This window comes from Piliocolobus tephrosceles, chromosome 21 (assembly GCF_002776525.5).
Source record: "Piliocolobus tephrosceles isolate RC106 chromosome 21, ASM277652v3, whole genome shotgun sequence".
NCBI lineage: Eukaryota > Metazoa > Chordata > Mammalia > Primates > Cercopithecidae > Piliocolobus > Piliocolobus tephrosceles.
In genome coordinates this window covers 45,960,594-45,981,989 of record NC_045454.1, presented here as the reverse complement: position 1 = coordinate 45,981,989, position 21,396 = coordinate 45,960,594, and the positions used below count along the sequence as shown (strand labels likewise).

Here is a 21,396-nt window from a genome sequence, read left to right as displayed (position 1 = left end):
AAGGGGAACGTATCCCCAAGGGCCCCCCTGCAAGACGCCCCGTCTTCTCTGTAGCTACAGAGAAAGCGCCAAAGGCCGGAGAGAATGGGGGTGGGAATCCCCGGTGCCTCCTCTTGCCTCACACAAGGTGTGAACAGACTTTTATGGGAGAGGTGACAGACTTTCCTTCTCCAGGGCGCAGATGTCCCAGATGTCTGGGGGAGGGGCGGAGTCGGAATCTCAGGGGCAGTACTGAGAATTAAACCAGATTAAACCTTCATGGATGGGACTGGAAAATGGGCAGATGCAGGAGCTAACTGGAAGGCAGCTGGGGAAGGGCCTGGGCCTGGCGCCCCAAGGACAGCCCGTCCTCAGTTTCCCAGCGGAGACTGGGGGAGGGAAGGCAGGATGCGGTGCGGGAGCTAATGGACCCGGCCTTGGCGGAGGCGCGTCCTGGGTTGGATCGAAGCCCTCTCATCCGCCTTGTGGCCGGAGGGACCAGACCATTAGTGGGACGAACCTAGACGCCTGGAGCCGGACCGGCTCGCAAGAACGGGGTGACCTCAGGTTGCCCCTGCAACGGGGTTGAGGAAGGACTTCTTGAGTTTGGGGTTTTAGTATCTTGGCCCTTTAAGGAATAATTGCGGGGAAAGGGGAAAAGGAGATAGAACCGTTTGGAGTGGGGAAGGAAGATTAGAGGACAAGAGGGACCCCGGGGATTTGGAAAAATGGGTGGGGTTCTTTAAGGGGTACAGCGGCGTCGAGTGGCAACGTTTCTTTAAAAGGGGGCGGAGCGTCCGTTGGGCCCCGCCCCCGAAGCGCAGGACTAGGGCTCCGCGCGGGTGGGGGCGTGGCACAGCGTGCAGGGGGGCGTGGAAGAGTCTGGGGTGGGCCGGGCCGGGCGGGGGGGGGCGGGGCCAGGCGCACCGCCCTCGGCTGAGTCTCCCCGGGGAGGGCGGAGGGCGGCTGGCGGCGGGGACCGGGTGCGGTGGTGGCTGCGGCGGCGGCGGCGGCGGCAGCAGCATGGACTGGGGCACTGAGCTGTGGGTAAGTCCAATCGGCCCGCCTCTAAGTTCCCCTTCGCTGGGGTCCAGGTACCCCCCTTTTGTCCCCAATGTATCTTAGAGGGGGCTCCGCGCCTTTCCCTTCCACCAACCCCTGGGTCCCCGCCCTCCACCCTCCGCCCTCTCTCGGAGTGTATCTGGGAGTCTCAGCACGCTCAGGGGCGAAGGGCAACTTTGCCGAACCGGCATGGGGAAACTGAGGCACAGAGTTGCGAGTGAGGCGGGCAGAAGGAATCCTGGGGCCCGGCCGGGGCGGCTGGGAGAGGTCACCTATTTTGGGCGCCCTGGCCGGCAGGCGGCTTATCTTACGGCCCCTGGGTCCCTGCCCGTCGTCCGCCTGTCCGGCTGGGAGGGGGGAGGGGACCCTCTGGTCACCCTCATCCCCACCCACGTGGGACCTAGAAGTCCTGACCGCCCTTTCTCTCGCCTTTAATCAACACCTAGGGGCTGGGGACGCTCATGGAGGGGAAGGGGGATGCTAAGCTCGGCCTAATCCCCCTCCCTGGCTTCCCCAGGCCCAGGGCGGGATCGCCCCCTGGTCGCCTATAACCTCAGCCCTGGAAGCCCCAGAAATTTCCCCCTATCCTAGCCGGACCTCTGACCCCTCCCCTTCCTGGGGGTGGTGGAATCCCTGAGTTCTCAGTGCAGCGGGGGTAACCAGATCGCCACTCCCTCCTCCAACTCTGCGATTTCTTTTGGATGTGTAGTGGGGTCAGTGGGGGAAATTGAGTCACCCATTGGGGGATCCCGGGAAGTAAGGAGATTCAGGGAACCTGGTGCCTGCCCCGTGGCCACTCAGGGGCCCCCAATCTGCAAGGAACCCTGCCCCTCTGGCCTTGACTCACGCCGGGCCGGCCGGATTTTCCGGAATCCGGGGGGATTAGGGGAGCCCGAGCTGGGGGAGTGGCCCTGTCCCCTTCCACGCCCCTCTTGGCGGTCCTATGTCGGAGACCCCTATCTCCCGGCCGGGGTGGCTGGGGCCTGGGCGCTGTTCTCCGGCCCTTCCCGGGAAGGGAAGGGGGTTCCCGCCAGTTTCCTGCCTCCCCCCGCCCCACGCCGGGGCGGCGCCGGGAAGCCACTCCTAGGAGGGCAGAGCCTTGGAGCTCCCTGGGAGTCTGGTCGGCGGGTTGTGGGGTCCCAAGATCGTGACCCCGGCTCCTCTCTCCTCCTCCCCCACCATGTCCCATGTCAGGATCAGTTCGAGGTGCTCGAGCGCCACACGCAGTGGGGGCTGGACCTGTTGGACAGATATGTAAAATTTGTGAAAGAACGCACCGAAGTGGAACAGGCTTACGCCAAACAACTGCGGTGAGACCCTGGGGTGGACGCTACGGAGGACGCGCCTGGGGCGAGGGGGAGCGGAGGGAGGACTGCGGGCTCAGCCCTCCTACCTCTGTCTCCCCTTAGGAGCCTGGTGAAAAAATATCTGCCCAAGAGACCTGCCAAGGATGATCCCGAGTCCAAGTAAGGATGGAGAGGGGCTGCAGGGCTAGATTTGTGGGGGAGGGCGGTGCGTGGGTCTCACTTCCCCTCCCTCAGCTGGGGACACCCCACACCGCCCCTCTCACTTCCCCCTCTAGAGGTGAGAGCAAGGATGCAAGATGCGGGATTATCTGGGTTGGAATCCTGAGTCCACTACTGTGTAGATGAATTGCCTTGGGCTTGTGACTCAGGTTTTCTGCCACTATTTTCCTTAACTGTTAAATACAGAGGCCCCAGCAGTTACAAAACCAGTAACTTTGGTTTGACTTAACGTTTTGCGCCTCTGTTTTTCTCATCTGTGAAATGGGATGATGACGATTCCTCCAGCTTTGTAGGTCTTGCATGAACACGAGCTGAGTTAATGTGTTAAAACGGTGTGCAGTCCATATTAGATGCTGTCAGGAGCATTTGACTTTACTTTGAGTCCCCAATTCCAACATCCAAAAAGCCCTGGAAATCAGGTTGCTTTGGTCACTTGTTTGGCAGCAGTCTCTGACCTGAACTTTTTGTTAGTTGTAGTTTTCTTTTCTTTTCTTTTCTTTTAAGACAGAGTCGCACTCTGTCACCCAGGCTGGAGTGCAGTGGCGCCATCTCAGCTCACTGAAACTTCCGCCTCCCAGGTTCAAGTGATTCTCCTACCTCAGCCTCCCTAGTAGCTGAGATTACAGTCACGTGCCACCACGCTCAGCTAATTTTAATATTTTCAGTAGAGACAGGGTTTCACCCTGTTAGCCAGGCTGGTAATTGTAGTTTTGACTTTTATCCCACTTAGTGTGAATGTTAACACCTCTCATTGTTAAAAAAAAAAAAAAAAAAAAAAGCTGAGCGCGGTAGCTTACGCCTGTAATCCCAGCACCTTGGGAGGCCTAGGTGGGTGGATCACTTGAGGTCAGGAGTTCGAGACCAGCCTGGCCAATGTGGTGAAACCTTGTCTCTTCTAAAAATACAAACATTGGCCAGGTGTTGTGGTGGGTACCTGTAATCCCAGCTACTCGGGAGGCTAAGGCATGAGAATCCCTTGAACCCAGGAGGCGGAGGTTGCAGTGAGCCGAGATCGCACCACTGCATTCCAGCGTGGGCAACAGAGTGAGACTGTCTCCAAAAAAAAAAAAAAAAAAAATAGATATGGTGTTTGATTATAAAATGATGTCCCCAACCCCACTGAAATGATGCATAAAAGATGGTATAAGCCTTGTACACCATCTTTATTTTATTTATTTATTTTTTTTGAGACGGAGTCTCGCTCCGTCACCCAGGCTGGAGTGCAGTGGCACAATCTCGGCTCGCTGCAACCTCCGCCTCTCAGGTTCAAGCAATTCTCCTGCCTCAGCCTCCTGAGTAGCTGGGACTAAGGCACATGCCACCATACCCGGCTAATTTTTTGTAGTTTTAGTAGAGACAGGGTTTCACCGTGTTAGCCAGGATGGTCTTGATCTCTTGACCTCAGTATACCATCTTTAAAAACTGGAAAATTCTGTGTTCCAAAGTACATTCGAGGTCCGGTGCAGTGGCTCACACCTGTACTCCCAGCACTTTGGGAGGGCGAGGCGGGAAGAGGTGGAGTTTGGGGGGATTGGAGTTTGAGATCTCATCTCAAAAAAAAAAAAAAATTAGCCAGGTATGGTGGCGTGTGCCTGTGGTCCCAGCTATTTGGGAGCCTGAGGTGGGAGGATCACTTGAGCCCAGGAGTTTGAGCCTGCAGTGAGACGCGGTCATGCCACTGCACTGCAGCCTGGGTGATAGCAAGACCCTATCTCAAAAAAAAAAAAAAAAAAAAAAGATACAGTCTACTCAAAGGTTGGGGTTAAGGAATATGGATCACAACTTGTCATTGCTTCTAGGATTAAATTCTTGGGGCTTAACCCTTTTCCACCTGGAGGTGCTTCCTGGGGCATCAGCCTATTTGGGGGGCCTGACTCTCCCTGTTCCCCGATTCTCATCCTACCCCAGATTCAGCCAGCAGCAGTCCTTCGTACAGATTCTCCAGGAGGTGAATGACTTTGCAGGCCAGCGGGAGTTGGTGGCCGAGAACCTCAGTGTCCGTGTGTGTCTTGAGCTGACCAAGTACTCACAAGAGATGAAACAGGAGAGGAAGATGGTGAGGACCCCACCCCCCCATTCAGGTTTTGCAAAGGGCTCCTGCTGGAACCCTGGCGAGCCTTATCGCTCTTCTTTCTGTAGCACTTCCAAGAAGGGCGGCGGGCCCAGCAGCAGCTGGAAAACGGCTTTAAACAGCTGGAGAATGTGAGTTTGCAGAGGTGGCAGTGACTGTGGCCCGGAAGCATGGGGTCAGGGTTGCAGATCCCGGAGTCAGGGACCTGCCCTCTTTGTCAGACATGGACCTTCCCTGCCCCATAGGCTTCCAGTATGCCCTTGTCCCCTACTTAACTGGTTGACATCTCAACAATCCCTGAAACCTTGGTTTCCCACCCTGCTGTCTTTGGGAGGGTGGCTCCCTCACTCTGGTTCTGTCCCCTACACAGAGTAAGCGTAAATTTGAGCGGGACTGCCGGGAGGCAGAGAAGGCAGCCCAGACTGCTGAACGGCTAGACCAGGATATCAACGCCACCAAGGCTGACGTGGAGAAGGTGTGTGGGGGGGTGGCGGGGTCTGGGACAAGCTTGGGGGTCCGGGTGGGACGTGACCAGAACCTGGCAGTACCTTCCACCTCCTCATTCCTCAGGCCAAGCAGCAAGCCCACCTTCGGAGTCATATGGCCGAAGAAAGCAAAAACGAATATGCAGCTCAACTGCAGCGCTTCAATCGAGACCAAGCCCACTTCTATTTTTCACAGATGCCCCAGATATTCGATGTGAGTGCTCCCGGTTCTCAGACCTACCCTCGCGAAAGCCCCCAAATGTTAGCCAACTCCTACACATTCATCAAAACCCCAGCTGCAATGTCCCCAGTCCCTAGATTGAAAGGGAATCAGAAACCTATCATAACAGTGAGCTGTGCTTTTAGTCAGCTGTTCTTCCTGCTGGGCATGCCTTTTACTTGTTTGTTTATTTACTTCTATAGAGAGATGGGGCCTGGCTCTGTCACCCAGGCAGGAGTGCAGTGGCGCAATCACAGCTCACTGCAGCCCGGAACCCCTGGGCTCAAGCAAGGTTTCTTTCCTTTTGAAATTCCTACTTCTTATTTTAAGCTCCACCTCTAACAACCTCTCGGAAAGGTCTCGAATTTCCCCTCTCCTGTTTTCAATCTAGCACTCCATTCTCTGTCCCATCCCTGGCCCTGGGAGTATCAGGGCTGGTTCTGCATTTTCTTCAAATCCCTGCTCCCTTGTCTCCTCCTTTAAGAAGCCTTTGCTGACCCCCTAGGCAGGCGTCCCCCTCTGAGATCCCCCTGGCACTCTGTCTCTCCCCAACCACATTGAGCTGGAGCCTCTCTTCCTGACTCCGTCTTCCCCTCCAGACTGGCTTGGGGCTGGGGCCAGCGGGGAGTGCGATCATATTTGCAGAGTGAATCACTGTGCTTCTAGTCCCTCTGTTAGCACCCCTGAGCCACCCTTGTCCCCATCCCTACAGAAGCTCCAAGACATGGATGAACGCAGGGCCACCCGCCTGGGTGCCGGGTATGGGCTCCTGTCGGAGGCCGAGCTGGAGGTGGTGCCCATCATCGCCAAGTGCTTGGAGGGCATGAAGGTGGCTGCAAATGCTGTGGATCCCAAGAACGTGGGTGCCTGGTCTGGGTCCAGTGGGCCATGGGAAGGGCGGAGGGAAGTCCCCATATGCTAGTCACTTGACTACTCATCCACTGTCCCCCTCCCCCAGGACTCCCAAGTCCTTATAGAGCTGCACAAGTCAGGTTTTGCCCGCCCAGGCGACGTGGAATTCGAGGACTTCAGCCAGCCCATGAACCGTGCACCCTCGGACAGCAGTCTGGGCACCCCCTCGGAAGGACGTCCTGAGCTCCGAGGCCCAGGCCGCATCCGCACCAAGCGCTGGCCCTTTGGCAAGAAGAACAAGGTGGGGGCCGGGACCCTTGGGATGGTGGGGGAGAAGGACAGTGAGGTGGGGACAGTGGGGCCCCTATTGAGTCAGCCCCAGCTGCCTGAACGCCGAGTCCTGGGCAGGAATTTTCCTCTTGGCTGCCAGCCCGGGCTGGAGGGAAGGAAGGCGGGCGGGCCGCTTGGCCTGGGAGTCCCCCGAGGCGAAGGCGGGGGCAGGGTGGGGAGGTCTGTGGCGTTTGTCTGCTGCTTCTCGGGATGCTGGGAGAAAACCTGCTGGTGGAATTCAGGGCTGGCCTGAGGGCTGGTGACACCATCCCTGGGGACTCCCCGAGTTTCTCTCTCCATCCTGCTGATGGGACTCCGGGAGCCACCCTGCACGTCCTGTTTTCTTGGGTTTTTGGATTTTAATATACCTTAGCACCCTTGGTTTATACCTTTGATTTATACTCTGGGTCCCTCTTGACTTACACTCTCATACCTCTCCTTGACTTACACCTGTGATCCCCGAGCTTAAACCTCTGACGCCCCTAACCCCTCTCATTGTCCTGCCTTCCACTCCCTCTCAGCTTGTGGTTTTATTTTTGTTTGTTTATCTTTTGTGTCCTCTGTGGCCTCACACCTGTCTGAGACCTGGATTCCTGCATGCGTCTTCTAGACTGTCAGCCCAGAAAGCTAAGTGGACAGAGAGACATGGGCCTCCCTGCTTCCTGGACCCATGCTTGCTCCCGGACATAGCATTCCAGAGACCTAGGAGATACTGGGGGTGTGAGAGTTTTGGCTTTCGGACTTACAGTTCAACATCCTCCCCGCCACCTTCCAGATTTTTTTGTGTCGCTCCTGCATGCGTTTTCTCTGTGTGATTGTGTATCTTGAGTTGTGGTTTTCTTACCGTTTTTTTCTTTTCTCCATTTTGTTTTTCCTTTTTTCTTTTCGCGTCCATCCGTCCATCCGTGCATCCATCCCTCCGTTCATTCGTCCTCATTCTCTACATCCTCCTACCCCCCCCCACCCCCTTCAACCTATCCCCCTCCCCGGCCCCCGCCGGTAGCCTCGCCCCCCACCCCTCTCCCCCCTGGGGGGTCCCGTACCCTCGGCATTGCCTAACGGACCCCCGTCCCCCCGCTCCGGCCGTGACCCCTTGGCCATACTGAGCGAGATCAGTAAGTCGGTCAAACCGAGGCTAGCATCCTTCCGCAGCCTTCGAGGCAGCCGTGGGGTAAGTGAGGCCTCGGGGCAGGAGAAGGTGGTGGCCCTAGCCTGCCCAGCGGCGGGTGGCGGGACCCTGGGCTCGCTTCCTGCCGCTGGCTGGGCCCCTCTTCCCTGGTTGCCCAACCCAGACCCGCTTTGCTCTGTGCATGGCCTCGCTACCAAGAACCATGGCTGGGGAAGGAAGTGAAATATCTCAGAAGGGTGCAGAGTCCGGCAGCATAGACTCCTTGATCCCAAATTCAGCCCTCTACCCACCTTGCAGACAGTGGTGACCGAGGATTTTAGCCATTTGCCCCCAGAGCAGCAGCGAAAGCGGCTTCAACAGCAGTTAGAAGAACGCAGTCGTGAACTTCAGAAGGAGGTTGACCAGAGGTAAGGTGGTGGGGTGGGGAAGGGCAGGCAAGGAACATGATAAAGTAGTAGATGATTTCCATTTATTTGTTTATTTTTTTATTTTATTCTATTTTATTTTGTGACAGGGTCTTACCCTGTTACCCAGGCTGGAGTGCAGTGCCATGATCTCAGCACACCGCAGTCTCCACATCCCAGGTTCAAGCAATTCTTGTGCCTCAGCCTGCTGATTAGCTAGGACCACAGGCATGCACCACCACGCCCAGCTAATTTTTATATTTTTAGTAGAGGCGGGGGTTTCCCCATATTGGCCAGGCTGGTCTTGAACTCCTGGCCTCAGTTGATCTGCCTGCCTCGGCCTCCCATGGTGCTGGGATTATAGGCACGAGCCACTGCCCTGGTCTGTAAATGAATGACATTTAAGTGGTACTCAAAGATCTCCCCAACAATCCCAAGGCCCCAACAGTTTTACAGGTGATTCCTACCACACTTACGAGAGACAGTTACTTCTTGGCCAGATGCAGTGGCTCACGACTGCAATCCCAGCATTTTGGGAGGTTGAGGCAGGAGGATCACCTGAGCCTAGGAGTTTGAGACCTGCCTGGGTAACAGAGACCCCATTTCTAGCAGAAATAAAAAAATTAGCTGGGTGTGGTGGTTTGTGTCTATAGTCCCAGCCACTTGGGAGGCTGAGGTGGGAGGATGGCTTAAGCCTGGGAAATTGAGACTGCAGTGAGCTGTGATTGCACCACTTGCACCTCAGCCTGGGTGTCAGAGTGAGACCCTGTCTCAAAAAGAAAAAAAGAAACAGTTACTTCTTGTCTTATACAAGTCATTCCAGCAAACAGAAAGAGTGAAAGCTGTCAGCCTCTTTAGGCTAACGAATCTTGATTCCCAAATCAATGGCCAAGAATTCAAGAAGATAAAATCGAGGGCTCATTTTACCTTATTTATGATAATAGATGCAAAATCCTAGCCAAGCAAATCCAGTGTTTACAAAATAATACATCACTTTGGGAGGCCAAGGCGGGTGGATCACGTGAGGTCAGGAGTTTGAGACCAGCCTCACCAACATGGTAAAAACCTGTCTCTACTAAAAATACAAAAACTAGATCGAGACCATCCTGGCCAATATGGTGAAACCCTGTTTCTACTAAAAATACAAAAATTAGCCGGGCGTGGTGGTGAACACCTGTAGTCCCAGCTACTCGGGAGGCTGAGGCAGAAGAATGTTGTGAACCCGGGAGGCAGGGCTTGCAGTGAGCCGAGATCGCGCCACTGCACTCCAGCCTGGGCAACAGAGCGAGACTCCGTCTCAAAAAAACAAACAAACAAACAAAATACAAAAACTATCTGGGCATTGTGGCATGCGCCTGTAATTCCAGCTACTTGGGAGGCTGAGGTGGAGAATTTCTTGAACCTGGGAGGTGGAGGTTGCAGTGAGTTAAGATTGCGCCACTGCACCCCGCTGGGCGATACAGCGAGTCTCCACCTCAAATAATAATAGTAATAATACATTAGCCGAGCGTGGTGGCTCATGCCTATAAGCCCAGCACTTTGGGAGGCTGGGTAGAAGGATCGCTTGAGCTTAGGAGTTCAAGGCCAGCCTGGGCAACACAGTAAAACCCCATCTCTTAAAAAAAAAGATGAAAAACCCAAACAAATTTTTTTAAAAACTAAAAAAAAAAGAAAAAGACAAAGAAAAAAGCCACCATTCGTTGGGTTTTATCGCAATAATGCAAAGATGGTTCAATATCAAAAAATGTATCCATCTAGCTCACCACATTAATTGGCTAAAAGAAAAAAAAAAGCAGCATATGGTTATCTAACAGCTCAAACACTTAAAATATTAACAATAAAAAAATCTGCCAGATTCAAAAAAAAATCTTTACTCACTCTTTCCAAGCAACAAAATCCTCTTCCCAGTCCTGTTACATAATAGGAATGACGTTTGCCACTTGCAAACAGGCAGCCAAATTATATTTTGCCATTTGCATGTAACCTCTTGGACAGAATGGTTTTATTGGTGTAAAGTTCCATTCAGAACTCTCTAGTTCCTGGGTTTCTATGGTGGAGGGATTAAGGGTGCATGTTCTAGAGTCACGACAAACTGAACTTGATTTCCAGCTTCATCTCTGAGGTCTTGGGCAGCTTGTTTCACCTTTTAATTCCTCAGTTTCTTTATCTGTAAAGTGGGTCAGGTATTAGAACTGGAATGAAGTTGGCCAGGTGCAGTGGCTTACATGTGTAATCCAAGCACTTTGGGAGGCCAAGGCAGGCAGATGGCTTGAGACCAGGAGTTTGAGACCAGCTTGGCCAACGTATGGAAATCCTGTCTCTACTAAAAATATAAAAATTAGCCAGGCTTGGTGGCGTGTGCCTGTAGTCCCAGCTACTCTGGAGGCTGAGGCACAAGAGTCGCTTGATCCCAGGAGGCGCAGGTTGCAGTGAGCCGAGATTGCGCCACTGCACTCCATCCTGGGCGACAGAGTGAGACTGTGTCTCAGAAAAAGATAAAAAATAACTGGAAGGAAGTTGAGCTCAGATCTGGTCTTTTCCAAAGGTCTATTATAGTTGTGACTACCTGTATGTACAGACATAGAGGAGGCACGGATGAGAAACTAATGATAATGATAACAGTATTTATTAGTCACTTACTGTATTCTAGGCACTATTCTAAACAGTGTACATGGATTTATTCGAATTCTCAAGTTTTCCTGAGAGATTGCATGCAGACTTAAGATCCTGTCTTGTTTAGTGTTATATTTATTTATTTTTTCCCCACCCCCTCCTTCCCCTCATTTTTTTTTTTTATTGTTTAAAAATTGTTTTAATTTTTTACTAGAGACAGGTCTCACACTGTTGCCCAGGCTGGTCTTGAACTCCTGGCCTCAAGTGATCTTTCCACTTCAGCCTCCCAAAATAATGCTGGATTTACAGATGTGAGCCACCGCGGCCAGCCCAGTGTTATATTTCTGATGCTTAGAATAGTACCTGTATGCAGTAGGTACTCAATATGTATATCAGTAATAGTGAGGACTTACTAGGTATCAGGCATCATATTAATCCTCACAATGACCCACATGAGATAGTTGGATCATTATCTCCATTTCCAAGATAAGCAAAAAGCAGCAGGGGTTCAATGTTTTAAGCCAAGCTCACACAACTAGGAAATACTCAAACTGAGATTCGAACCCAGGCAGTTGGGCACTAGTATTTGCTTCCTTAACCATTGTCCTGCCTTGCTATTTGCTCCTTGATGCAAAACCCCTGTATTTTGCTTGTTAAATCACATGGAGCCTGGTGACTCATGCCTCTAATCTCAGCACTTTGGGAGGCTGAGGCAGGAGGATCCCTTGAACTCAGAAGTTTGAGACCAGCCTGGGCAACATAGCCAGACCCCATCTCTACTAAAAATTTTTGAAAAAAATCAGGCGAGTGTGGTGATGCGGGCCTGTAGTCCCAGTTACTCAGGAGACTGAGGCAGGAGTATCACTTGAGCCCGGGAGGTCAAGGTTGCAGTGAGGCATGATTGCACCACTGCACACCAGCCTGGGGAAGGAGTCAGAGCAAGACCCTGACTCCAACAAAACAAAACAGCAACAAAAAAGCTCACACGGAACTGTGTTTTCCTGTCTGCCTGTCTCCCTTGTCATAGGGAAGCCCTAAAGAAAATGAAGGATGTCTACGAGAAGACACCCCAGATGGGAGACCCCGCCAGCCTGGAGCCCCAGATCGCTGAAACCCTGAGCAACATCGAACGGCTGAAATTGGAAGTGCAGAAGTATGAGGTCAGAAAAGACCCTGGGGAGGGGCGGGAGCCAGCGTGCCTGGCTGAGTCACTGCCGGGTGGGGGTGGGGTCGGGGGGTCGGGGAGAGGGGAGGTGTTTGGAGCTGGGGGGTCTCCAACTGTTTTGCATCACAGCCTTGGCTGTGCGTGGGTGATCTCAGGGAACCTCTGAGTCCAGAGTGAGCTGACCCCAGAGCTCTGCCCTGGAACGATTTTGCCGTCCCCTCCTCCCAGGCGTGGCTGGCAGAAGCTGAAAGTCGAGTCCTTAGCAACCGGGGAGACAGCCTGAGCCGGCACGCCCGGCCTCCCGACCCCCCTGCTAGCGCCCCACCAGACAGCAGCAGGAACAGCGGATCACAGGACACCAAGGAGAGCTCTGAAGAGCCTCCCTCGGAAGAGAGCCAGGACACCCCCATTTACACGGAGTTTGATGAGGATTTCGAGGAGGAACCCACATCACCCATAGGTCACTGTGTGGCCATCTACCACTTTGAAGGGTCCAGCGAGGGCACCATCTCTATGGCCGAGGGTGAAGACCTCAGTCTTATGGAAGAAGACAAAGGGGACGGCTGGACCCGGGTCAGGCGGAAAGAGGGAGGTGAGGGCTACGTGCCCACCTCCTACCTGCGAGTCACACTCAATTGAACCCTGCCAGAGGCGGGAAGATGGGGGCTGTCGGCTGCTGCTTCTGGGCCACGGGGGGCCCCAGGACCTATGCACTTTATTTCTGACCCCGTGGCTTCAGCTGAGACCTGTGTAACCTGCTGCCCCCTCCATCCCCAACCCAATGCCACCTGTCACTCCGGACGGACCCGCTGTGCCTTCTACCATCGTTCCACCATTGATGTACATACTCATGTTTTACATCTTCTTCTTGCCGCTCGGCTCCGGCCATTTTGTTTTATACAAAAATGGAAAAAAAAAAAAAAAAAAAAAGAAATTACATAAAGTTCCTGGAGTCAGTGCCTTATTAGAGGATTTAGATACTGGGACTGGAAGTATCTAACACCACGTTTCTTACAGGCCACACAGGGAATGAGGAAGGGAAGGTGATCTGGGGCACACCTTGGGTCAACCCTGCCCCTTTCTGGAAGTTGGCCTATATCATTGTCAGTGGGTGTCTGCTTGTGACTCAGGTAGGGAGAAGGATACCAAGTTTCCTTTTCTTTTTCTTTTTTCTTTCTGAGACAGCCTTACGCAGTTGCCCAGGCTGGAGTGCAGTGGCGTAATCTCAGCTCACTGCAGACTCCACCTCCCGGGTTCAAGCAATTCTGCCTCAACCTCCCAAGTAGCTGGGATTACAGGTGCACACCATCACGCCCAGCTAATTTTTTGTATTTTCTGTAGAGGCAGGGTTTTGCCATGTTGGCCAGGCTGGTCTCGAACTCCTGACCTCCAGTGATCCATCCACCTCGGCCTCCCAAAGTGCTGGGATTATGGGTGTGAGCTACCGCGCCCAGCCAGGACACCAAGTTTCATCCCTTCTGAATGCACTGCAGCTTCTGAGAATGGGTAGCACTTATTGAGGACCTACTGTGTGCCAGGCATTCTCCACCTGCGGTCTCATTCCCAGCCACAATTCTTAGAAAGTACACAGCCTCAACTTTTACATTTTGTAAAGGTTTTTTATTTTTCAGTTTTTGTAGAGATGAGGGCTCACCATGTTGCCCTGGCTGGTCTTGAACTCCTGGCCTCAAGCCTTCCTTCCGCCTCGGCCTCCCAAAGTGCTGAGATTACAGGCCTGAGCTGCTGCACAGCCATGATTTTGTTAAAGGCAGACACAGAGAGGTGAAGTGATCTGCTAGAAGTCACAGCTTTTAAGAAGTGGAGTCACGTTTGAACTCTGGCCTCTGATGCCAGATCTGCAGGTCACATGTTCACCACGACCCGGATGACCCTGACTGCCCTCCCCACCTCTGCTGTGAGGCACAGGGCAGGTTTCCACCTGAGGACGTGAGGAGCATGGGACGACTCCTTTGGTCTCTTCCGGGGTCTGCAAAAACCTGGGGGTCCCGGGTGTGAAGAAAGGGGTCTGTGCTCTCAGCTGTCAGGCTCCAGGCGCTGTGACAGGACGCCGAGGATGCGCTGGAACTTCCCAAAGCGTTCAGCGCGCGGAGCTCCCGCGCCCCGGCTACCCCAGAGCAGCCTCCGCAGGAAGCCGGTGGTCAGGGCCTCCCTCAGCTCTGGGTTAGGCCGGAATCCTGGAAACAAGGTCAGGTGGGCTGGGGGCGGGGCCCAGGCGCCCGCCTCGCCCCTCCCAACCTCCCGCACCTGCCTTTCCCCTGAGGACTTTGACCCAACAGCGGCCCGGGAGGGACTTGCCCCACCTGCGGGATGACTAGGCGGGGTCAGAGGGGAGGGGGCTTCCAGCCCTCTGCAGGAATGGGGTGGGGTGTCTGAGGGGCTCTACTAGAGTGCAAGGGGGTGGCCTGTTCCAGGTGCCAGATCCTGGGGGTCCCGCCTTAGGGGCTGTGCCTGGACATGGGGCTGCACCGGTGGCGGGATCCCAGGTTGTCGGGGAAAGGTGGGGGATGTTGTCGGCTGGGCTGCCCTAGGATAGGAGGGAGGAATCATTTGGAGGGAGCAGGGCGTTCCTCGAGATCGAGATCCCTGGGGTGCGGGATCGTTCTAGGTGGGAAGGGGGAGTGGGGACCCGCTGAGGTGGCTCTGGGGGCAGGACGGCCCGTTTTGAGGTGGACGGCCCTGTTCCTATCAATACCGCTGGAAGCAGCGTTTGCTTGGGGTGAGAACCTTCCTGGAGTGGAGACGTCCCAGTTTGGGTGGGGCTCCGGGAGGCGCGGCGAGAGGCTCCCTTCCTGGGACAGGTTGGGTTTGGGGGATCCGGCCAGAACTTGCCGGATCTGAAGTCTGCAGTACATACAGAGCAGAGGGAACGCTCACCTCGCAGGCGCTGGGCTGCCACCTTGCGGAATTTGGGTGCGTCCCGGGCCATGTGACGCGCCCCGTGCAGGGTGCGCAACAGCCGCTCGCAGCTCTCATCCAGCGGCCCCGCGACTTCTTCGCCCTCCAGCAGGCGCACCATGGGTGCCACGTGCGGCAGCGCCACCTCCCCGGGGTCGCAGGGTCCTGCGGAGGGGGAGGGTCTGATCTGGGTTTGGGGCTGATCGATGGGGACCTAGGGCGGGACTTAGGATTGAGCGACAGCGGGGTCTGTGGACAGGGGCCAGGATCACAAGCCCCGTATGGGGGGCGGGGTCTATGGCGAAGGGGCAGGGCCTAGGGAAAGGGGCTGGGATCAAGGCTGGTAAGGGGGCGTGGCCTAGGAACTAGTCTCGTGTGGAGGGCGGGGCCTAGAACTGATGTAGGAACAGGGCATAGGACTAGATTAAGATTTCTGTTACATTTGGTCTGGGTCCCCGGAGGATGTCAAGCCCCAGACCGTCACTCACCAGCGCCCTCATCCAGAGCCCGCATCAGCGGCTTCAGCTCCTGCTCAAAGGCCAGCGCAGCCTCCGTGTGGCTCCTTCGGAGCTGGCGCCACGTGTGCTCCAACCGGGACACCTGCGAGAAGAGACCTGCGCATGCCTCCTCTCCCGTCTTCCCAGTCACCCGCACTCCAGCTTCCTCCACTCCGTGCTCCCCACGAACCTGGGGCATGAGCAGGGCGCCCATGACCGCAGCCAGCCCGGGCAGGTCCCCCGTTGCCCCTGGCCGCAGCGCCAGCGCCAGCTCTACCAGGCCCCTCAGTGCGGCTGCGCGCTCCTCCAGCGGCCCGGAGCAGCCCAGCACCGCCAGTGCCCCGGCCAGTGCCAGTGTCTCATGCCTGCAGAAGCGGAGGGCAAGGGTCTGGGGGCAGTGGGGAGGTTTGTAATGCAGGGGTGAGGTGGGACAGGATATGGCATTGCCCCATCTCCCTTCTTCCCTGGGGAACCATGAGTGGGGAGCTGTTTGGAGACCTTGGGAAGTCGGGGGGAATTGGCCTCCCCCAGCCAAGATTCCAAGCGGCTGGCTCACCTCTCCAGCAGTTCCAACCTCAAGCGACGTCCATGGGGAAGAGTGAGCAGCTCCAGGCCAGATGAGACCCCCATGTTGCCCCGCTGATCCCTGGTCACTCCCAGGAGGCCTGTGGCCTGGGGAAGGGAATGGGGAAGTCAGGTGAAGTGTGATTATGTAGGTATGGTGGGGTCTTGCCCTGGGCCTGGGGAGGAGCATCTCAGCAGGTGACCCACCTGGCAGTCTACCAATAGCAGGTGAAGGGCAGTGCTCCCAGGATGGTGCTCCAGGAACAGGCCACGGAGAGTATGCAGGACTTGGGGTTCCAGGGGCTGATTCTGGGGGCCCAGGAGGCAGGAGGGGGTATCAGGGGGGCAGAAAGAGATCTCAGCCTGTGGTCTTGTAAAACATCCGTTCTCTTCCTCCTCATCCTCCTCGGCCTCCCACCATGGGGCCTCTGGCTCTGGGCAGCTTTGGCTCAGGGATGTTCCCTGGACACAGGGTACTCGGGGCACCAGCTCGCAGTACGTTGGGGGACGTTCAGAGGCATCAGGCAGTTCGAAGGAGGGTGTCCGGGGAGGCTTCGCTGGTGCTTTGGCTTGAAGCTGCCCATCGGAGGCTCTGAGACTGTTGGCAACAGTTCCCAGGGGAGCAGGGGCCTTCAGCAACACGGGGTCACTGCCCGTTCGGGGCAAGGCAGATACGGGCATGGCGAAGGCTTCTGGGGATCATAGGAGAGGTCAATGGGAATACACAGAGAAGATTGCTGAATGGGTGGGGGCGAGAGCTTCACGGGCTACTACCCACCTGATGATCCATCCACTCATTCCAATAATGGCGTACCCCAACCTATCCAGGGGCAGTTTTGAATTTCAACAACCTCAACAGTAGAAATGCTAACATGCTTACACATGGTTGGAAAACTTTGGCATCTCTGTCGTTCTGTAAATTCTTTTTTTTAATTTTAATTTTATTTTATAGAGATGGGATCTCACTGTGTTGCCCAGACTGGTGGACTGGTGTGGAATTTCTAGTCTCAAGCAATGTCCTCCCTCCTTGGCCTCCCAAAGTGCTGGGATCACAGGCATGAGCCACCTTGCCTGACCCTATGAATTCTGAATACTACATTTTAAATTTGAATTCTTTGTTTTTGCCCCTCTGACTGAAAGATGGTAAGCAGTGACCCCACGAAATTAAATTTTTTTTCTTAAAAAAAGATGAGTGTGGTGGTTGATGCCTGTAATCTCAGCATTTTGGGAGGAGCCAAGGTGAGAGGATCGCTTGAGGCTAGGGATTCCAGACCAGTCTGGGCAACATAACAAGATCTTGTCTCTACAAAAAGTTAGAAAATTAGCTGGTATGATGGCATGCACCTGTGGTCTCAGCTACTTGGGAGGCTGAGGTGGGAGGATCACTTGAGCCAGAGGCTGCAGTGAAGTATGACTGCACCACTGCACTCCAGCTTGGATGACAGAGTGAGACCCTATCTCGAAAAAAAAAAAAGATATCTATGTATCTAGAATTAAGTATAACTATATCTCTCTATATCATATCTATACAGATAGATATCTATATATTATATAAATATATAATATATATTTAAATTAAGTATATCTTAAATAAAATGAACATTAAATGTATAATGTTGCCCTATATATTATATATAATTACATTTATATATGATAGATATTTTACTTTTCTTTTTTATGATAAGATATATCTCTCCATAGATATATCTATATAAATATATATAATTAATACAGATATCTATAGAGAGACAGAAAGTATAAAAAATTCATGACCAAACCATGTATGGTATGACACTCAGATAAGTATCAAAGAAACCAAGCTTATTAAACTTTCTTTTTCTTTTTTTCTTTTTTATTTCTTCTAAACAAAAAAAAAGGAAACCCAAAAAAAACCAACAACAAAAAAATAGGATACACGTGCAGAATGTGCAGGTTGGTTACACGAGTATCCGTGTGCCATGGTGGATTTTGCTGCACCTACTGGATCCCTCCTCTAAGTCCCCTCCCCTCACCCTAAACTTTCAAATGATGTCATTTGTAAGTTGGTGGCATGTTGACCTCCTGGACTATTAGTACTTAAAACTGTACTAAGACTTTTGGGAGACTGTATTTACCATGCCTTTGAATAGGCTCCTTTCTAGGAACTTGAAACCATTCAACAGTGCCCGGCTCACTCTGAGTTAAGGTCCAAAGTGCTCACTGGAGCTGAAAAATCCTCACAATCTGAGCCCCAGGGTCTCTCTCTCTGACTCTCCCCTCATTCCTTCTGCTTCAGCTACACTCATCTGTCCCTCCTTCCCTCCCTCCCTTCATTCCTTCCTTCCTTTCTTTTCCTTCTTGACGGAGTCTCACTCTGTCACCAGGCTGGAGTGCAGTGGCGCCATCTCAGCTTACTGCAACCTCTGCCTCCCAGGTTCAAGTGATTATCCTGCTTCAGCCTCCCGAGTAGCTGGGACTACAGGCACCACCACACTAGGCTAATTTTTGTATTTTTTTTTTTTTTTTTTGAGACGGAGTCTCGCTCTGTCGCCAGGGCTAGACTGCAGTGGCCGGATCTCAGCTCACTGCAAGCTCCGCCTCCCGGGTTTACGCCATTCTCCTGCCTCAGCCTCCGGAGTAGCTGGGACTACAGGCGCCCGCCACCTCGCCCGGCTAGTTTTTTGTATTTTTTAGTAGAGACGGGGTTTCACTGTGTTAGCCAGGATGGTCTCGATCTCCTGACCTCGTGATCCGCCCGTCTCGGCCTCCCAAAGTGCTGGGATTACAGGCGTGAGCCACCGCGCCCGGCATAACAGTTTAAATTCTTGTTCTGCCCCAAGAGCCTTTGCACTGCCTCTTCCTCCTGCCTGGTTATCCCCCAGTTATCCACCTTGCTCCCTCCCTCATTTTCTTCAATTTTATTTTTTTCTGCAATGGGGCCTTTCCTGACTACTATTTGAAATTGCTTGCCCGGGTGCAATGGCTCACGCCTGTAATCCCAGCACTTTGGGAGTTCGAGGTGGGTGGATTGCCAGAGGTCAGGAGTTCGAGACCAGCCTGACCAACATGGTGAAACCCCATCTCTACTAAAAATACAAAATTAGCAGGGCGTGGTGCACATGCCTGTAATCCCAGCTACTCAGGAGGCTGAGGCAGGAAAATCGATTGAACCCAGGAGGTGGAGGTTGCAGTGAGTCGATATTGTGCCATTGTACTCCAGCCTGGGCAACAAGAGCAAAACTCTCTCTCAAAAAAATAAATAAATAAACAAACAAACAAATATAAAATAAAATTGCAATACACATCTCCATCTTTATAGTCCCTATCTCCCTTACTCTGTTTTTTGTTTTCTTTGGTTTTTTTGAGACAGAGTCTCACTCTGACGCCCAGGCTGGAGTGCGGTGGTGCAATCTCGGCTCACTGCAACCTCCACCTCCCAGGTTTAAGCAATTCTCCTGCCTCAGCCTCCTGAGTAGCTGGGATTACAGGCATATGCCACCACACCTGGCTAATTTTTTATTTTTTTTTAGTAGAGATGCGTTTTCACCATGTTGGCCAGGCTGGTCTCGAACTCCTGACCTCAAGTGATCCATCCACCTCGGCCTCCCAAAGTGCTAGGATTACAGACCTGAGCCACCTCACCCTTCCCTTACTGTTTTATTATTATTTATTATTTATTTTTTATTTTTTTGAGACAGAGTCTCACTCTGTTATCCAGGCTGGAGTGCAATGGCGTGATCTTGGCTCATGGCAACCTCCGCCTCCTGGGTTCAAGCAATTCTCATGCCTCAGCCTCCCGACTAGCTGGGATTACAGGCGTGCACCACCACGCCCAGCTAATTTTTGTAGTTTTAGTAGAGACAGGGTTTCTCCGTGTTGGCCAGGCTGGTCTCGAACTCCTGACTTCAGGTGATCCACCCACCTCAGCCTCCCAAAGTGCTGGGGATTACAGGCCTGAGCCACTGTGCTTGGCCTTCCCTTACTGTGTTTTAATTTTCAACTTGAAGCAAACAAAATTGCCTTATTTCTGTGGTTCATGGTTTGTTGTCCTTTCATAGACTGTTGGCTCCCACCGGGCAGGGGGCAGGGATCTTTGTCTCTTTCTGGTTCACTGATGTATCCTAGCACTCTGTGCAGGGCCTGGGATGCAGGAAGGGCTCATGTTGAATGCGGTTGGGAGAAGGATGGGAAAAAAGGAGCATGAAGGGGCATTCAGGTGAGTCTTCCTTTAGATAAGACTGTCAGATTCAACTGCTTTGAGGAACTTACCCTGGATGGAGAGGAGCCATTCAGGAAAAAATTAGGGGAATGAGAATGTTCGTGTCACTGGTGGAAATGTAAAGTGCAAAGGCCCCAAGGCAGGAATAAAAGCCTGAGGGTTTGAACAACTGCAAGGAGGGCTGTGTGACTAGCATGAGGAGGGTATGTAGCAGAAGTTGTTAGCAAGGTAACCTGTGGTCAGAACAGGTACAGCTCCTTGGAATAATTGTAAACACACTTTTTTTTTTTTGAGATGGAGTTTTGTTCTGTCACCCAGGCTGGAGTGCAGTGGCGTCATCTCAGCTCACTGCAACCTTCACCTCCCGGGTTCAAGAGATTCTCCTGCTGCAGCCTCCCAAGTAGCTGGAATTACAGGTGCATGCCACCATGCTTGGCTAATTTTGTGTTTTTAGTGGAGACGGGGTTTCACCATGTTGGCCAGGCCAGTCTCGAACTCCTGACCTCAAATGATCCACCAGCCTCGGCCTCCCAAAATGCTGGGATGACAGGCATGAGCCACCGCGCTCAGCCTTGTAAATACACATTTTAGACACCCACAAAGTCCCTGAGTGTTTTTAAGTCATCGCGATTGTCATCATTTTCTAAAGCAAGAAATTGAGGCTCCAACAGGTTCCTGCATCTGACCAAGATCTCTTAGGTGGTGAGTGGCAAAGCCAATTCCTGAGCCACAGGCTATTCTGGTAGACACTCACCTATCCCAGTGGAGTCTTCTCTTGACCGTCCCATATGTGTCAAATCTGCAGGCTGACTGTTGCTCCACTTCCTTGCCCTGGGGGACAGAGTGGGAGAGACCTGTAGTCCCCACCTAAGCAGAGTATCCCTCACCAATATCTGGAAAACCCTGTGTCCAGTTACTCTGTACCAGTGAATCTCAACCAACCAAGGTGACCTATGTCCAGGGGACTCTTAGCAACGTGTGGGGAGACATCTTTAGTTGTCACGACTAGTAGCATCTAGCTGGATGGAGCTCAGGAATGCTGCTCAACATCCTGCAATGCACACGACATCTCCACCTCCGCCCCCACAACTAAAAATGTTCGGGCCTCAAAAGTCAACCAAGGCTGGGCGCAGTGGCTCACACCTGTAATCCCAGCACTATGGGAGGCTGAGGCGGGTGGATCACTTGAGGTCAGGTGTTTGAGACCAGCCTGGCCAACATGGTGAAACCCTGTCTCTACTAAAAATACAAAAAATTAGCCAGGCATGGTGATGCACCCTCGTAATCTCAGCTACTCGGGAAGCTGAAACAGGAGAATCGCTTAAACCCGGGAGGTGGAGGTTGCAGTGAGCTGAGATCGTGCCATTGCACTCCAGCCTGGGCAA

At 53.1% G+C, this 21,396-nt stretch overlaps 2 protein-coding genes across 7 annotated transcripts in view; one reads left to right on the top strand and one right to left on the bottom strand.

Annotated features, from left to right (window-relative positions):
* Positions 1–915: 915 nt before the first annotated feature.
* Positions 916–12,779, top strand: TRIP10 (thyroid hormone receptor interactor 10). Of its 2 annotated transcripts, XM_026455544.1 has the most exons (13): positions 916–1,026; positions 2,236–2,351; positions 2,451–2,507; positions 4,476–4,623; positions 4,707–4,769; positions 5,009–5,113; positions 5,209–5,337; positions 6,056–6,202; positions 6,302–6,496; positions 7,529–7,696; positions 7,952–8,061; positions 11,699–11,831; positions 12,065–12,779. In XM_026455544.1, the coding sequence occupies exons 1-13, from the start codon at positions 1,003–1,005 to the stop codon at positions 12,473–12,475; spliced, it is 1,806 nt and encodes a 601-aa protein (XP_026311329.1). In that variant the 5' UTR covers positions 916–1,002; the 3' UTR covers positions 12,476–12,779. The 2 variants fall into 2 exon arrangements, with proteins under 2 accessions (XP_026311329.1, XP_023042549.2); XM_023186781.2 differs by lacking the exon at positions 7,529–7,696.
* Positions 12,780–13,434: 655 nt separating this feature from the next.
* The window catches only part of SH2D3A (SH2 domain containing 3A), a 15,353-nt gene continuing 7,391 nt past the window's right edge, over positions 13,435–21,396 (bottom strand). For 2 of the 5 annotated variants that reach the window (XM_023186762.2, XM_023186766.2), the window contains 7 exons: positions 20,766–20,842; positions 16,021–16,505; positions 15,806–15,921; positions 15,440–15,614; positions 15,241–15,352; positions 14,732–14,917; positions 13,435–14,031 (listed from right to left, as the gene is read on the bottom strand). In XM_023186762.2, the coding sequence (XP_023042530.2) occupies positions 13,871–14,031; positions 14,732–14,917; positions 15,241–15,352; positions 15,440–15,614; positions 15,806–15,921; positions 16,021–16,505; positions 20,766–20,842 (1,312 nt within the window). In that variant the 3' untranslated portion in view covers positions 13,435–13,870. Of the gene's footprint in view, positions 14,032–14,731; positions 14,918–15,240; positions 15,615–15,805; positions 15,922–16,020; positions 16,506–20,765; positions 20,843–21,396 lie in introns of all 5 variants that reach the window. The other 3 variants (XM_023186765.2, XM_023186767.2, XM_023186763.2) reach the window with 2 other exon arrangements.

Coding starts and splice junctions, on each gene's coding strand:
- TRIP10 (XM_026455544.1), top strand. CDS start 1,003: ATGGACTGGGGCACTGAGCTGTGG. Junction 1,027..2,235: donor ACTGGGGCACTGAGCTGTGG/GTAAGTCCAATC, acceptor GTCCCATGTCAG/GATCAGTTCGAGGTGCTCGA. Junction 4,770..5,008: donor GCTTTAAACAGCTGGAGAAT/GTGAGTTTGCAG, acceptor TCCCCTACACAG/AGTAAGCGTAAATTTGAGCG.